Source organism: Oncorhynchus mykiss, chromosome 9 (genome assembly GCF_013265735.2).
Source record: "Oncorhynchus mykiss isolate Arlee chromosome 9, USDA_OmykA_1.1, whole genome shotgun sequence".
Lineage (NCBI taxonomy): Eukaryota > Metazoa > Chordata > Actinopteri > Salmoniformes > Salmonidae > Oncorhynchus > Oncorhynchus mykiss.
Window position 1 is genome coordinate 54,884,791 of NC_048573.1, and position 16,204 is coordinate 54,900,994.

At 44.3% G+C, this 16,204-nt stretch overlaps 1 protein-coding gene across 2 annotated transcripts in view; it reads right to left on the reverse strand.

The window, feature by feature from the left end:
• Positions 1 to 16,204, reverse strand: part of chchd6a (coiled-coil-helix-coiled-coil-helix domain containing 6a) — a 64,534-nt gene that overhangs the window by 33,929 nt on the left and 14,401 nt on the right. Inside the window, exons 5-7 of one of the 2 annotated variants that reach the window (XM_021616273.2) lie at positions 10,995 to 11,018; positions 9,691 to 9,774; positions 2,086 to 2,156 (exon numbers count right to left, since the gene is read on the reverse strand). In XM_021616273.2, coding sequence (XP_021471948.1) covers positions 2,086 to 2,156; positions 9,691 to 9,774; positions 10,995 to 11,018 — 179 coding nt within the window. The remainder of the gene's footprint in view (positions 1 to 2,085; positions 2,157 to 9,690; positions 9,775 to 10,994; positions 11,019 to 16,204) is intronic. The other variant, XM_021616274.2, reaches the window with a different exon arrangement.

The window sequence follows — 16,204 nt, forward strand, 5'->3', positions numbered from 1 at the left end:
ACTGCCCTTGATCTTCTTACCCCAGTGTGTTCACTCAATCTTCTAACCTTCACCTGGTAGGCCAAAATGGCAACAGAAGGCACTGGAGGCAGAGAAGAAACATCCATCTCACATCACACACATCTCGCTCTGATCGTATGGCCATCTGATAGGAGCGCGTGTAGCCATTTCTCCTGCCTGGGAGGAAGTCTCTTCAGACGGCAACACGCTAACGTGAGCTTAGCAGCTCAAATCCCTGATTAGAGGCCTGCATTAGTTAGCAACAAGGAGCTATGCTAGCACAGAACAGGCAGGGAGTACTGCAGTCCCTAACCAGCTGCCACCATCCTGACACACACTGCTTCATTTACACATGATGCAGAAGAGAGAAGAGCTGCCTTTCCCCAAGACTATAGGGGATTTGAACACATTTATCTCAGATTGTACTACTACTCTGCTCTACTTCCAACTTTTGGTTATGGTAATTAACTGGATTACTGATTCTACAGTAAAACTACAGCATGACAATGAATTGACTGATGTGATACCCGTATAGGACTTTTGTCCCAAACTGCAGTTTGATTCAAATCATAGTTCTGAATAAAAATGATGATTAGTTCTGTGCTCCCATATCTAGAGGGTCTCACCTCCAAAGTAGCACAGGATTCTGGTATTACTTGATCCTACTGGGTTCTATATGAACACGTCTGGAAGGATGGACCAAATGAACAGTGTATTATAAAATAGGTTTAAGCTCGTTACAATGGGATTGAAACACCAGATGCTCAATACTCACCATAACAAACTAAATGGAGCTCAACACTTCTTTAACATCAGGGCTTTCCAATAAAGTACATGGATTTACTATGAACCTCTATAGTGATTAGGGTATCCCTGTACTGTGCAGAATTGAGGTCAGTCTTTAGAAAACATGCATTGGTAAATGCATTAGCTAAGCTCTATAGTGATTAGGGTATCCCTGTACTGTGCAGAATTGAGGTCAGTCTTTAGAAAACATGCATTGGTAAATGCATTAGCTAAGGCGGCAAGTCAACTGGTAGGCTATGTGATAAGGTGAATAGTGAAAGCTCACAATTTGACAGGAAATGGAATTAAATGCCTCCCTATTCTGAAATAAAGTTAGAACTGCAGTGTCATTTGCTAGCAGTTTGCCCACCTCATTATAATTATTTAGCTGAAAAACACAATTCTTAAACGCTGATTAATCAAACAGTTGCCAAATGAAGCTTATTGGATTTACAGGACTTTGCACTGGGGAGTGTTTGGGAAAGAAAAGATTGCTATCTGGGCAGGTGATTTGCTCATGCATAAAGTACGGTTGAGGTTAATTGAATTGAATTTACACCTGACATTTACTTTGGCGATAATGAGTAGGCAAATTGTGTAAGTGTGATGGGCTACTAGCCTAGCTCCATTGTCCAACAGTTGTATGGCACTACAAACAATCTGCATTCATTTCACGAGCGTCAGATCTGCTCAGGGGGAATGTTAGTCTACAACCCAGGCACAGACATTCTGTCATAGATACTGTATCTGTCATTCTCCAGTTCTCCCAGCCATACCTACCTGTTACTGTTACCATGTCTTCTCTATGATAATAAGGAGAAAACATTCACGGCACCTTGCTATCCCTGGGCTGTTTTTCCGTCTGAGAAAGACGTTTCATTTTCTTGTGAATTAGAGGGAAAAACGCACCTCATCACGTGCATTGTTGGAGTCTAAGGGAGCCAACCCATCTCCATGGAAACCAAAAGCACAGCACTAGTTGGCTCCGGAAAACGATTTTATACGAGCTCTTCTACCATTCTGACAACATCAATTACTGTGAATTGTAGTGGGAGACAAAACAGAGGAGCAACTACTATACAATCAGTGTATAATTTACAGCAAAGCAGAGATGAAAAAGCGCTCTACAGAGTACATGGATCCATCATGGATCTTGTAGAATGCTTTCAAGTGTTATAGCTTGTGAATGACGGTCTGTGGTGTTGAGTTGGGGCCCATCTACATAGGGACTGCAGTTCCACAGGTACTGTAGAGTCTGGAGGTGAACATTACTACAGATGAACAGGCGGTTTTACTTACTTTACAAGAGCTTCGGATTTTGTGGCTTGGTCGTGGAACTGTTTCTCGGTTTGCTTGTATCGATCCAAATTCTGAAATATAAAAATAAACATGATGAGGAAACGCAGTGTACAATTCTACACGATGAAAGAAAATAACATGATCCCCTGATAAAATGCACATTTCCCACCATCCCAAATCATTGCCTTCGGTAACAGCCAGTTCATTTAAGAACTGGATATTAAGCTGATGTAATTGCAGTTAAATGCCTTGTTAGAGTGTACAGAGGAACCTGTGAAGATGTTAAAACCTTAATGACCATCATGGTGTAGTTAGTGGGTGTTCTGATCCCAGGTCACTTCACCTCTGGCAGTCAGTCAGTCAGGCAGACTGAGGAAGGAGCAGTGGGCCTGGTCACTGACACACAGTCTCTTCATTAGGCTATAGAGACCATCCCAGAGACCATCATCACCCACGCAGTCCTCAGTAACAGCTCTAACTACTGCTGAAGAGACTCCATGCCCATAGCATACAATCAAATCGGTCCAAAGCACAGTGCTGGTCTAATGCCTACATCCCTGTCATGAGAGACTACATGTCTCTGTACTGTAGGTTTTCAGTTCCACAATCACTGATGTGGCTGCCCAGGAAAGAGACAGCCAAGGTGGAATCCCATTTCCATGTGTACCTTGACAGGCAGCACCTCAGTTTAATGAGGTAACGGCCGTGCCTCAGAATACCATCCATAAACCCAGGCTTCCCTTAATTATTTTGGATATTTCTCCTCTGGCAGGGAGAGGGAGGGAAAGCTGGGGGTAATTGAAGTGAGTAGAGCAGGAATGTGATGGGATCATCGCTTAACCCCAACCCTGAATCCCCATCAATTCATCAAGTTCCAGTGGGGTCAGTCTCTGTCATATTTCACACCATCTAATCCCTACACAAGTCATCTGAAGGGGAAGGAGCCGACAGTGGAGACAGAGGAGCAGCACTCCTATGCATTCACACCTAATCCGATAACTATCAAAGACGACAAATTATCATCTGTTTCCTTCCCCTCATCCTCTCCAGTCAGAGTGAAAGGAGGAGGGAGGAGGCGGGCCAGACGAGGCCCACCGCTGCTCAGCCTCATCTCCCTCTGGCTGAACTGAGCTCTCTCTGAAGCCCCCATTAAGGGCTGCTGCTTCTTAAATGTTAATGGCTTTAATGAGGCTGTGAAGAGGTTCTCATAACTTGCTACAGTAGGAATTGCAGCGGGAACTGTTATTGTGTGAACACCGGTCCAGGAGATTATGATGCTTGCAATTACCAAAGAGCAGTGACCCACTGTGCTTCTCTGGAATAAGTATTCTGTAGCCACGTGGTGCATGCCTAAAATTATTAACCCATTTATGTGAGTGAAAATGCTGGAATATAGTCTTTGTGTGAATGAGTGAGTGAGTGAGTGTCTATGGCTCTATGTCTGCACTACAATGAGAGCTGGCAAGGTGAGACAGTGAAGTGAGATTGCAGACACACTGACCTAGATTCTACAACAGTACTCAATCTCCTTCTTATCCATTCAAAAGAGCCTTGATTGGCTGATCTCCATTCAGGCCTGTTCATACCACCAGGGAGCACATAGAACAACCATAAAACAAAACATGAATCCTCAACAACTGGAGCTCTTCCTTCACATTTATCCAGGGGGGCTTAGAGGCATCTTTGGATGTCCCAAATAATTAACCAAAATAAACTGACAGCTGGGACTGGGTATATATGAAATGAGGTGAATGTAAATACCTGGATTCATTGAAAACGTTGATTAAATGCCGTAAGATGGTTCGGGAGCCCTGTTGAGAGACTATTAGCATCTTGTGTCTGTTATTAAAACAGTAGAAAGTATAAGCTCTATCCTACTGTATGTGCAGTACGGGTATTATGGGTCCACAGGGAATGGCCCAGTGGCATTTAAACCCACCCCTTGTGAATACAACAAGGAGAAGATGACACTAAAGATGGGACTCCCTCTTGCATTCCTGAATACATTTGCGCTAAGGCACTCGTTGCTGTGTGCAATGCTACCCGCATTAACCGGATTTGCCTGTGCAAATCCAGCAGCTAGTACCTGGGTCGAGACGCTGGCTGGCAACCCCAGTCAGCCACACTCATCTTCCACCCTCCTTCACTCCCTCCTTCTACCCCCAGTGCCATTCCCTGCTGCACTAATCCAATCAATATCAAGATCTGTGCAGGGTGGCTCTGCCTTGGCGTCGATGTGGGCTAAGCGCTGTTTTACACACCTCCACCAGGAGCACTTATCCCCCAGGCAAACGATCCCACCGCTGACACCAACTGCCACGCTACTTTGACACGCTGTAAAAAGACCAGGTTTCCAGCCCACGCACGCTCCTGTTTTAGCGATCATTTTGAGAAAACCAAAGACAAAGTGAGGGCGAAGTGAATTCTGCAGTGAGATATGTAGACACTAGACGTATTAACCTCAACCTGCCTCTTGTGTTTGAGATGGATGCTCTCCTGCAGGCAATAAGGAGTCAAGGAGATCAGGAATAGATGTCCAGTCACTCAGTGTCTGGTCTGTTCTTCTGGAGGTATCTGGACATGTCTGGAGGTATCTGGACATGTCTGGAGGTGTCTGGACGTATCTCGAGTAGAGGTCGACCGACTATGATTTTTCAACGCCTATACCGATTATTGGAGGACCAAAAAAAACCGATACCGATTATTGGAGGACCAAAAAAAGCCGATACCGATTAATCGGCCAATTTATTTTTTGTAATAATGACAATTACAACAATACTGAATTAACACTTATTTTAACTTAATATAATACATCAATAAAATCAATTTAGCCTCAAGTAAATACTAAAAGTGCAATATGTGCCATGTAAGAAAGCTAACGTTTCAGTTCCTTGCTCAGAACATATGAAAGCTGGTGGTTCCTTTTAACATGAGTCTTCAATATTCCCAGGTAAGAAGTTTTAGGTTGAAGTTATTATAGGAATTATAGGACTAGTTCCCTCTATAGCATTTGTATTTCATTAACCTTTGACTATTAGATGTTCTTATAGGCACTTTAGTATTGCCAGTGTAACAGTATAGCTTCCGTCCCTCTCCTCGCTCCTCCCTGGGCTCGAACCAGCAACACAACGACAACAGCCACCATCGAAGCAGCGTTACCCATGCAGCGCAAGGGGAACAACTACTAGAAGGCTCAGAGTGAGTGACGTTTGAAACGCTATTAGCGCGCGCTAACTAGCCAGCCATTTCACTTCGGTTACACCAGCCTCATCTCGGGAGTTGATAAGCTTGAAGTCATAAACAGAGCAATGCTTGACGCACAACGAAGAGCTGCGGGCAAAACGCACGAAAGTGTTTATGCGCCTACTGCTGCCTACCATCGCTCAGTCAGATACTTAGATACTTGTATGCTCAGTCAGATTATATGCAACGCAGGACACGCTAGATAATATCTAGTAATATCATCAACCATGTGTAGTTAACTAGTGATTATGATTGATTGTTTTTTATAAGATAAGTTTAATTCTAGCTAGCAACTTACCTTGGCTTACTGCATTTGCGTAACAGGCAGTCTCCTTGTGGAGTGCAACGAGAGAGAGGCAGGTCGTTATTGCGTTGGACTAGTTAACTCTAAAGTTGCAAGATTGGATCCCCCGAGCTGACAAGGTGAAAATCTGTCGTTCTGCCCCTGAACGAGGCAGTTAACCCACCGTTCCTAGGCCGTCATTGAAAATAAGAATGTGTTCTTAACTGACTTGCCTAGTTAAAAAAAGGTTAAAAAATATATATATTTATTTATTTTAAAAATCGGCGCCCAAAAATACAGATTTCCGATTGTTATGAAAACTTGAAATCGGCCCTAATTAAATCGGCCATTCTGATTAATCGGTCGACCTCGAATCTCGAGGTGTCTGGAGGATGTGTTAGTCCTCCAGAATCTCTGGTTTAAACAACACCTTCCATTTGTCTTTCTTTGTATGCGCTGTCTGTCTGAGCAAACTCAGATTTTGTATCGGGAGATGAGCTATAACTTTTGTGCCCAACATTACAGAGCTGAAAGAGCCAAAGAAAATCAAAATAAAAGCAAAACTACCAATGGGTCATTCTTACTCTAATGCTTTATAAAAGGAAAAATGTTAGGTAATGTTCCCATCCCAATGTTTAGGCTATCAACATCTCCAGATGGAACATACTGCGCTTAAAATGCTTAAAATATGGCTAATTTAGAGCTCACTTAAAACATAAGCAGATAACTTTCACATGAAAGCATCAAAGTTTTCTTACATTTCCATAAGAAACCGGCAACACAGCAAAATATGGTTTTAATGCGGAGAAAAGGCACCCTGTACAGTATTCTGATTAGAATACTTCTCCCGTCTCTATCGTTCTAACCGCTGCCCCTGCAGTTTAAGAGGCGAAGAGGTATTATACCCCCTGGAGCCCCTGACATGTGCCTACATCTGTATGGCATGCTGGGAAAATAATCCTTGCTAAAAAATATTCAATTAAAATGCATTTGTCTCCCCTAAAATTCATTTGTGATTGGTTAACTACTGCGGGCCTCGAGGCTAAAGGGGGCTAGCTGTCTGGCGGCCGGCTGCTCTGCTCTCTTTCCATTCAGGTAAACGCTGCTTCAGCTGGTCGGATGGGGGAGTCATGCAGATATTTCCAGAACGAGGCCCCTGCCGACAGCGTGTCAACGCGGCTGTCAGGATTTCAGGAGGATTATTATCTCATACCCACGTTCAAGTGCGTCAAAGTGCTTTGCAACTAGTGACAAGGAGAGAGAGAGAGAAAGAGGGGGTACTGGGTGGGGGGCTGAGGGTGGGGGGCTGAGGAAGCCTTGAAACACAGATATATGAAGCAAGGAACGGTGCAGGAGAGGAGAGGGATGTAGACAAGAGCAGCGGAGCCAGCAGAAGGCTTTAGCTGGATTAGTGAGAGCCTGTGCTAATTCAAACAGCAGCGGAACATTGCTGTTTACAACCAGTAGTTTTCACAGCTCTCTGACTTCCAGCATTCAGGAGAATTCACAGACGTGAGGCGATTACGTGTGGCGTCTTCACAAACAGTCTCGCACTCATAGAAAGCCTTTCTCACGGTTTCAGACCGTCAGAGTTGTAGCCTACCTATACAATGTAGACAGACAGCTCCAACGAATGGCTTCCATTGGCTGTAAAGGGAACTCAGGGTATGAAGTCTAGAATCCCTCTTCTTCTCTGATTCCGTCTGTCAGGCGGGGACTCACCCACCTCCCCCAAACAGAGTGACAGCAGTTTGAACAGACACGCCAACTTCACAGCATTATCTGCCTCCCTGGTCCGGCTCCATCATAACACAACCAAAGCCCAACAGCAAATACTGCGCATAACATTTCACTGCCAGTCACTGATCCCTTTGGCAAACGCCACGTTGTTATAATGAGGTAAATATAAACAGAGGCATCTGACACAGGGCCTAGACGACTCACTGCTATCATACACATGGTGGCTCAATGTGTTGCTCGGGTGAATAGAGGCTGGATATTAAATGTTTATTTATGATGATTGCATGGTAATTAATGATCAGTCTGTGCTAATCTACAACGCCTGCCTGTGGACGGAACCAACATTGGAGACTGTCACAAGACAGCTGCCCCCTGGTGCCCAAACAGGCACTTTGACAGTTTACAATGTGGTGGTCAAAGTCTGACTGCCAGGAATGAATGGTAGTGGGGAAAGTGCTTGCTACATGACATGGAACTAAGTCTTTATAAAGAAGACAGTGGTGTGGTAAATTAGCAATACAACAAACCATGAACAGCCGTTCTACTGGTAGTACTTCTCTCTCAAAACCCTTCGTTTTCACAGGGCCACGCATGAAGATTGGAACGTATGATTTGACATGCTTTCTAGTTCAAATAATGGATCCTAAGTGAACAAACACAAAACGGCTATGAATACATTTGACAATAATAATCTATCAGGGTGTAAAACATTTCTGATATAAGCCCTTGTGTTCCTTGAGACTGCCACGCAGTAACAGCAGTCGGCAGAAAAACGAAGGAAAGCGTTGCCTTGCAGGTCTTTAAAATGCGGTCTAATCCACACAAGACAAACTATGATTGTCAGTGTGTGGCTGGGTGAGATCGCTGGCGACAACAAGGTGCTTCCATCAATGAAGCAATATAATAAGACACGCAGAGGAAATTACAGTAGTGCCAGAGTCTTCTATAAGGGTACGCACAGGTTGGTGAGGGCCATTTCCCACCCAATCCCAACAGATCCCTCCCTTCATTTAAAAAAAGGACCTTATTCTAAATCAACCAGTCCATTTGACAATGATAGCAGAACGCACAAGAGGAGAACATTCCTTTGTCCTGTGTGTAAATGATAAGAGGGAAAGACGAGACATAGGGAAGAAGAAAACGTCTGTTCTTTCTGAGAAATTCAACCGCAGATCTTGGAGAATGGCCCTGACTTCATTAGCCAATAGCTCAATGGGCTTTAAGGCAGCTTCACTCAGACGCTTTCTGCTCCATCGCGTCTCACACTGCAAGGAAAGCCCATTCCATTTAATGTCTCCTCCTCACTCGTCGAAACGAAGATGGGGCCAATCAAGGCGTCGTAGTGTAGGCCAGCTGAACAAAGACACATCACTTTATGACCTCCAGTATGAAGCAGATGGACTTCATCTCGCCACCTCAGGGAGAAAATATTCAGAATTATCTTTGTCGTTTGCAGCCATCTGAGCACTTCACTACCCTGTAATAGAACTCAGAGTCACTATTAAAAAGGCTATTTAAAATGTGTGAAAACAGTCAAGCCCAGACCAGTCCATCTGTGGCCAAGAGTAACAAAGCATTTGTCATAATAAATGTAGTATGAAAGCTGTCTCCACCATTACTACCACCATCATACAACATGTTTAAAATATCAACCCCTTGACTCCAACACTGCTTCCACTAACAGTAAATCACTGTTATGTTACGTTACCTTTCTCTAACTGTTGCTGTGGCTCTATGGGAGGCAATTGTTGCCCTATCAAATTCCTGACACAGTTCACAAGTTGCATCTTTCCCTGCCAGCAGCACAAGACAAATAGCATGCTAACACCCCAGGAGTCTCCCTACTGGTCCTACAGGACTGCCTCTGCTCTGCCTGAGATATTAAAGGTCCTCTCTGCCAGCGCCTGTTAGGGCTGCTGCTTAGCGCTTCACATCACGACTTTTATGTCTCGGAAATGTCAGGGAAAATGATGGGAAAGGTCTTAAAAGCCAGAAAAACACTACTCCCCCCCCCTCTCTAAGGGTAAATTGCTCTTGTTGACCATGTTGGTAAAGTGAAAGCATGGGACTACTGGGTGCATTTGTGATGAGGAGAAAGCTCATCACAACAGATGGGCTAAATTTCACCCAACACATTCAGTGAAGAGGCTCACAGAGAATGTTCACGCTTTAACGGCTGGCTTCATAATTAAGTCAAGAAACAATCCCCATTTATATCTATTTTCATAATTACATTGATTTATGCTTGGGCAGAAATGGGAGCTTTATACTGTATGTCAGGGTCAGTGGTGTGTAGCATAGTATTACTGTGTGTTTCTCTTTATAAAATGGTCTCATACCCTCTTCTCCAGTTGTGCCAACTGCTCCTTGAAAAAGGCATCCAGTGCTTTCAGCTCTGCCTCCTTCTTCTCCAACTGTTTAGCCTGAAAGAGAGAAAGCACACACACTGTGGTCAGGTTGGGCAGGGAGTCACTAGTCAGACTACTCTGTACATGGCTGGACAGTCAGTCACAATGCAAAGAGGACATTAAAACACTGAAAGGATCCCAAAAACAAGCAGAGTGAAAGAAAGCAAAGCATTGAAAATGATGATGATGAGGAAGCACCATTCAGGAACACATCCAACCCCCATGACTACAAACAACTACAAACATGCAACTGACACGCAGGCTGGAGTACTCCTCGTCCTCATCCATGACGCTGTGCTTCTCTCTCTGGCGGTGTGCTGTGTCCACTCCAGTGACTTTACTGTGTAGTTGCCTGTAATAACTGTAGCCAGTGTTGCAACAACAACAAAAAACGCTCAATAAATTCCTTGATTTCCCCCAAATTCCAGTTAGAGGATTCCCGGAATCGGGAGGGAATAAGCAGGAAATCCGAAATCCCCCAACTACGAAAACCAGGGAATTTATTGAATTTCGCTGTAGCAAATACCAAAGAGACAGTAGTGTCTGTGGGAGAGGTAGAAGAGAGAGAGAGAGAGAGAGATCAGTAGTGTACAGCAGCCAGAGAAAGAGGAGGAAGTAAGTAGTGTATGGCTGTAGGACAGTTAGTTTAGTAGTATGTGAAGAGATTAAGAGCTGAGTGGAGAGGAGGGACAGAGAGCAACAGACGTCACGGAGGACAGCTGCTTTGCTTAAACTGTCTGGAAACAACTGAGGAGATGACCATGGAGGACAGGTTCAGGTCAATGGGGCTCAGGCTGACGAGATACACATAGATGAACATAGCACAGCGGGGATGCACTTAAAGACACACACACACACACACACACACACCCCCCCTGCCATGCTCAGAGTGCATGGCAGACGCTAGTGGCAATGCGAGGGCTTCCTGCAGCGTTGAGCAAGAGAGCGTAGCATGTAACAGCCAGACAACAGAACGCAACAAAGCGCAACCTTAAATTACACCCAGGCGAAAATCACCCCCTTTTCCTCCCATCTCCCGTGTCTCTCGCACAGAAAACAACCTCCATCAGCACGCAGATCATATGCAATTTTCTAACTGGATAGCTCTGTAGCACGGCGGCAGAGTGGCCTGTCTGCATGCACACATTCAGCCTTAATGCAGGGAAACAACAACACAGTGGTTGGAGCAGGGAGGAAAAGAGAGGGATATTAACAGAGCATCAGGCTGTGCTTACCCAGGCATCCACCTCTTCAGCAGGCTAGAAAGGTGAGCGATAGAGAACGTGAGGGACGGGAAAGAAGAGAGAGAGCGAGAGAGAGGAAAAGGAAGTTAAGAAAAGTAAGAGGGCCGCTGCGGTGAATATTGAGAGGCAGAGTGGGTAAAGGAGGGGGTCAAGAGAGAAGCAGAGGGATGATTCATCATCATTATAATAGACTGCTGAATGGTAAATCTACTAAACACAGAATGGGTGTGTTAAATAAATAGACTGCTGAATGGTAAATCTACTAAACACAGAATGGGTGTGTTAAATAAATAGGCTGCTGAATGGTAAATCTACTAAACACAGAATGGGTGTGTTAAATAAATAGACTGCTGAATGGTAAATCTACTAAACACAGAATGGGTGTGTTAAATAAATAGGCTGCTGAATGGTAAATCTACTAAACACAGAATGGGTGTGTTAAATAAATAGACTGCTGAATGGTAAATCTACTAAACACAGAATGGGTGTGTTAAATAAATAGACTGCTGAATGGTAAATCTACTAAACACAGAATGGGTGTGTTAAATAAATAGGCTGCTGAAAGGTAAATCTACTAAACACAGAATGGGTGTGTTAAATAAATAGGCTGCTGAATGGTAAATCTACTAAACACAGAATGGGTGTGTTAAATAAATAGGCTGCTGAATGGTAAATCTACTAAACACAGAATGGGTGTGTTAAATAAATAGGCTGCTGAATGGTAAATCTACTAAACACAGAATGGGTGTGTTAAATAAATAGACTGCTGAATGGTAAATCTACTAAACACAGAATGGGTGTGTTAAATAAATAGGCTGGATGGGAGGGGCGTTATTCATAATGAGTTCTGCTCTTGTGAGAAAGCTATAGCTTGGCTGAGAATGCCTCGGTGGGGTATAAAAACTAGACGGTACAAAGAGCAGAGTAGAGGATGGTTACTTCCCACTGTCTGAGATAGAGGCTGTTGGCTACAGCCATGGGGTTGGTAGAACTGTCCAACAGTGTTTTCTTTGAATTGAGAGTTCTGCCCAGTTGAGACTGTTCTCAAACCCCAAGGCCCTTTTCTGCAACTCAAAGTAAAGAACATTTCTGAGACGTTCACTTTCTCCACTCACAGAAATCAACCAGGGTCCAAAGTTTAGAGCGCTTTCAGTCACTGTACTGTTCTTCAAACAGGGTTCCTAATCAAGCCAGCACGTGCTTCGAAACACAATGCATTTAGCCTAGCGGATCACTCTAGCTGGTGTCACTGCTTAGAGATTCACCTGTCCTTTCCTGTGTGAAAGGGCCTTTGACACCATTTAAAGACCCTCAAGTCTCTAGTATGTGTCTGCTTCATTATAGCTTCTCCTCTCCCCTCTAGACTCAGCCAGCCAGCCAGCCAGCCAGCCCAGGAGTGAAGATGACAGCAGCTCCAGCGTAAATTACAGGCGTTACAATCACGGTAAAACGCCTAAGGAAAATCTCTCTATTAGTCCCTGGTGTTCAGGACTGGCTGAAAGTTGAGCGAGGAGAGGGGAATTAGCTCTGAAAACACTTCTGCTGTGTTACGCTCTTACTGTCTGCATGTCAGTCTTATTCACACTTGCAGCTTGTGTGCCACATGTTTTTCAAGTAAGTGCTCGTTCTAGCCTACATATCTAGCCAGGCACACGTCACATTATACAGTATATGTTCAATTCGTGATGGGGATTCAGTGTACTTTCTCTATAGGTAGTTACAGCAAGCTGCTAAATTACAGCCTCATCTCTATACCTAACATACAATCTGAGAGCCTTACATTTGGACATCGACATGCACGCACCATCACTAATACTAATGAGTGACACCCTGAATTGAACCATTGGACCAGCAGCTCTATAGCACCAGGCCTAATCCCTTTCTCCCTGACCACACACACACCTCGTCATTTAAAAAAATGGATTTCATTTGCAGCAGAGACAAAAGGCAATCGGACGGGCTCTCTCCTTCTCCGGGAATCTGGAGCCAGCAGATAATACTCAGCCAAACATGAATTACACAGATAAGTCTTGAAATGAAGCTTGCTGGGCGCTGGTTACTCATAAATAAGGCCGTCCATGCCTGGTTATCTGTTGGGCTGTAACTCGGTACATAGGCCGGATGGAGTGGATGCAGAGAAACAGGAAGGCCGAGAGCGAGAGCGCGAGAGAGAGAGCGCTAGAGCGAGAGAGGAGAGAGAAGGAGAGAGAGAGAGAGAGAGAGAGAGAGAGAGAGAGAGAGAGAGAGAGGACTCTAATCTATAACTGATTGGTGAAACTGAAGACATGTCCCAGTGGAAACGGATCAGGAACACAAAGCACCAGAGACAATCTGGTGAGAGATATAGGCTAGCTTTACTCAAATAAGTTTTGCATAATGCAAACACCCCACTATGCATATTAATCATATGGGATGTTAAACACAGAACAAGCTAAAAGAGACACTTGTCATCGTAACAGACATTCTGGACAGTAGATGGTGAATCAGAGCTATTTGACGGCTACATTGCTCATTGCCCTCATCTAGTCTACATGCGATCTCAGCATCACAGTACAGTTAGTCTCGAGCACATTAAAAGAGCCCCGCTCACTAACTTAAACCCATAGAGCCTGTACACCCCTCTTCTCCTCTGGGTTGTTTGTGCTGAGTAGCCATCTGATAGCAGCAGTCTCAGCTCCGTCTGCTCCTCTCCTCTGTTTATTTACTTTGATGCATGTATTTAACACATAGCTCCCAGCTATGCAATAAATGAGCAGTTAGTAATCAAAGTGATTACCCAGAGTGGAAGGTGTCTGGAGAGCAGGACAATATGGGCCACCGGCTTTCCTCTCCCCCATCTCTTCTACCATTAATAACTATACAGCACGGCTCCTTGGTGGAAAACAACTGCAGTTCTTCTTATCCAAGAGGAACCGGCTGCCCTGACAGTAATGATGTTAAATAAAAAGGAGCAGGGAGAGGGGCACTCACACACATTCACCAAGAGGAACCGGCTGCCCTAACAGTAATGATGTAAAATAAAAAGGAGCAGGGAGAGGGGCACTCACACACATTCACCAAGAGGAACCGGCTGCCCTGACAGTAATGATGTTAAATAAAAAGCAGCAGGGAGAGGGGCACTCACACACATTCACCAAGAGGAAAAAGGCTTAAGCTAGTCTCACAATGTACGTAAACAAATCAAATATACCCTTGATATCAGCCAATGAGATGTCTCATTAGGTATCTTTCAGACCTCAGTTATCAGTCAAACCAATGATTATTGAATGTCTGGCCACACAGTCTGTTCACGTTGTAAACTAAACTCAATCAGACACAAATAATCCCACAGTGTTCTGTCTCTACTGTTTAAGATCTCCAGAAGCATCTTAAGCCAACTGACTAATTCCCTCTCACTCCACACGTTCTGAGAGGAGACTAGTGAGCAGCAGGTGTGTTGTGTGCCGTGGTGCGCCCGTTCAGAGTGTGAGGGATAAAATCTCTGTCCCCTCCACCTGCCGTCATCTCGTCTGCAATTACTGTCATTCAGGGCTGCCTGTGAGAGGCAGCTAGTGGAGCCTTAATAGCTTTACATGCAGAAAGATGTCAGCTCTGAGATTACAATTACCGATAGCTGGGTTATCTGTGCAAGCCCTGTTCACTCTCTGCACAGCCCGATTACTGCTGCTACTACTAGCCCTCTGATAAACGAGAGAGAGAGGGAGAGAGAGAAAACAAGGGTATGAATTGAATCAACACAAGAGGTGTGAGCACCCTACAAGAAGTTACAGACCATAAAGACTCAAATTTACTAGCTAACTTTAAGCTTCTGCAGCATCCATACTGAGCAGTCCAGCAGAAAATAATTTGTCAGTGAAGAGAATTGTAATGATTGTGTTCTAGAGAACCAGGGATACACTACAGAGCATCTAAGGACAGATAACTAGTGGTTCTGTCTGCCATCTCACAGAAGAACCCAGGGCTCTCCAATCTATCACACACGACAGATCACGACAACGAGAGGACAGCCAAAACTGTCACCTGGGACTCCCCTCAATCTGGTCTGATTGATTTCATACTAACCCTCAACTGGCACAGTTCTTGCCAGTTGTAAACTATTGCATCACAACAGAGCAGACAGCTCTTCACTGCTCTGCTCCTCTCAGCCGTTTGCTTCAACCTCTAACAAGGCTTCTGTATGAACGTGAGCCAAAAGCATAAATGCTAACAATATATAGCTGGATTTGTATTTTGTATGCATCTGAGCCACAGTAATGAAGCAGGCTGCTATATGTCTACAGTAAGTAGAGTGGATCTTTCTAGAAGCGCTGAGCACACAGCTGTTCCAATTTCGAGGAAAACCAATAAAGGAATGTAGTCTGAGTATGTAAGTTGATGGTTTTAGAGACAATAGGCTCCACAGCTGAGGAAATGTGAATAATGTAAAACGGAAAGGTAAAGATTTCCAATCAAACTTAACATCTGCCGGCTCACACAGCAGCTTGCCACTTCAAATCCCCTATCCATCTTCACTAGAGAATAGTTTACTATGCTTATACTGTTGTACAGCACCACTCTACCATCCATATTATAATGGAGGTAAATGGCTTAGTCTGCTGGACGGATATCCTTGTGAAAATGAGAGCGATTAGGGCTCATTCGATTATCTGCGGGTGATATCATAACATTTGTCTCTAGCTTTCCTAGGAGAGGGAAATGACACACTTAGGTAGACGAGTGGCCTACTGTAGGCCTTCATGCAGCACATAGACCCAGACCTGGGATAAGGAATACTTATACTGCCATCTGGTGTTGAGATGAGGATGTGTCTAATGGAAATCTGGTTGGGATTGGGGGCACTGCCTGCAGTTAACCTTGTCATACATTCACAAAAGCATCAGGTTAACTGCATGCTAATGTAGTGATAACAAAGTTTACAACCACTTAACTCTAAAAGGACATGTCGAAGACAAGGGAAGGGGTTAGACAAGGGAAGGAACCCGAGCCAAACACGACTTGCTGGGAGGGATAAGATACCGTACGGTCGAGCCATAACAAATACAGGATTCACTGTGATTCATGTAGTGAGTCGCAATGTGCAAACAGCCCTGAGAAACCATAGATGGCATTTGGTGTGAAACTGTATCAAAAGCAAAGCTGGGAGGCTGCTAATGAAATTAGCTTTTTAATTGTACAGATCTGAGAGGGGAAAGAACCCACAG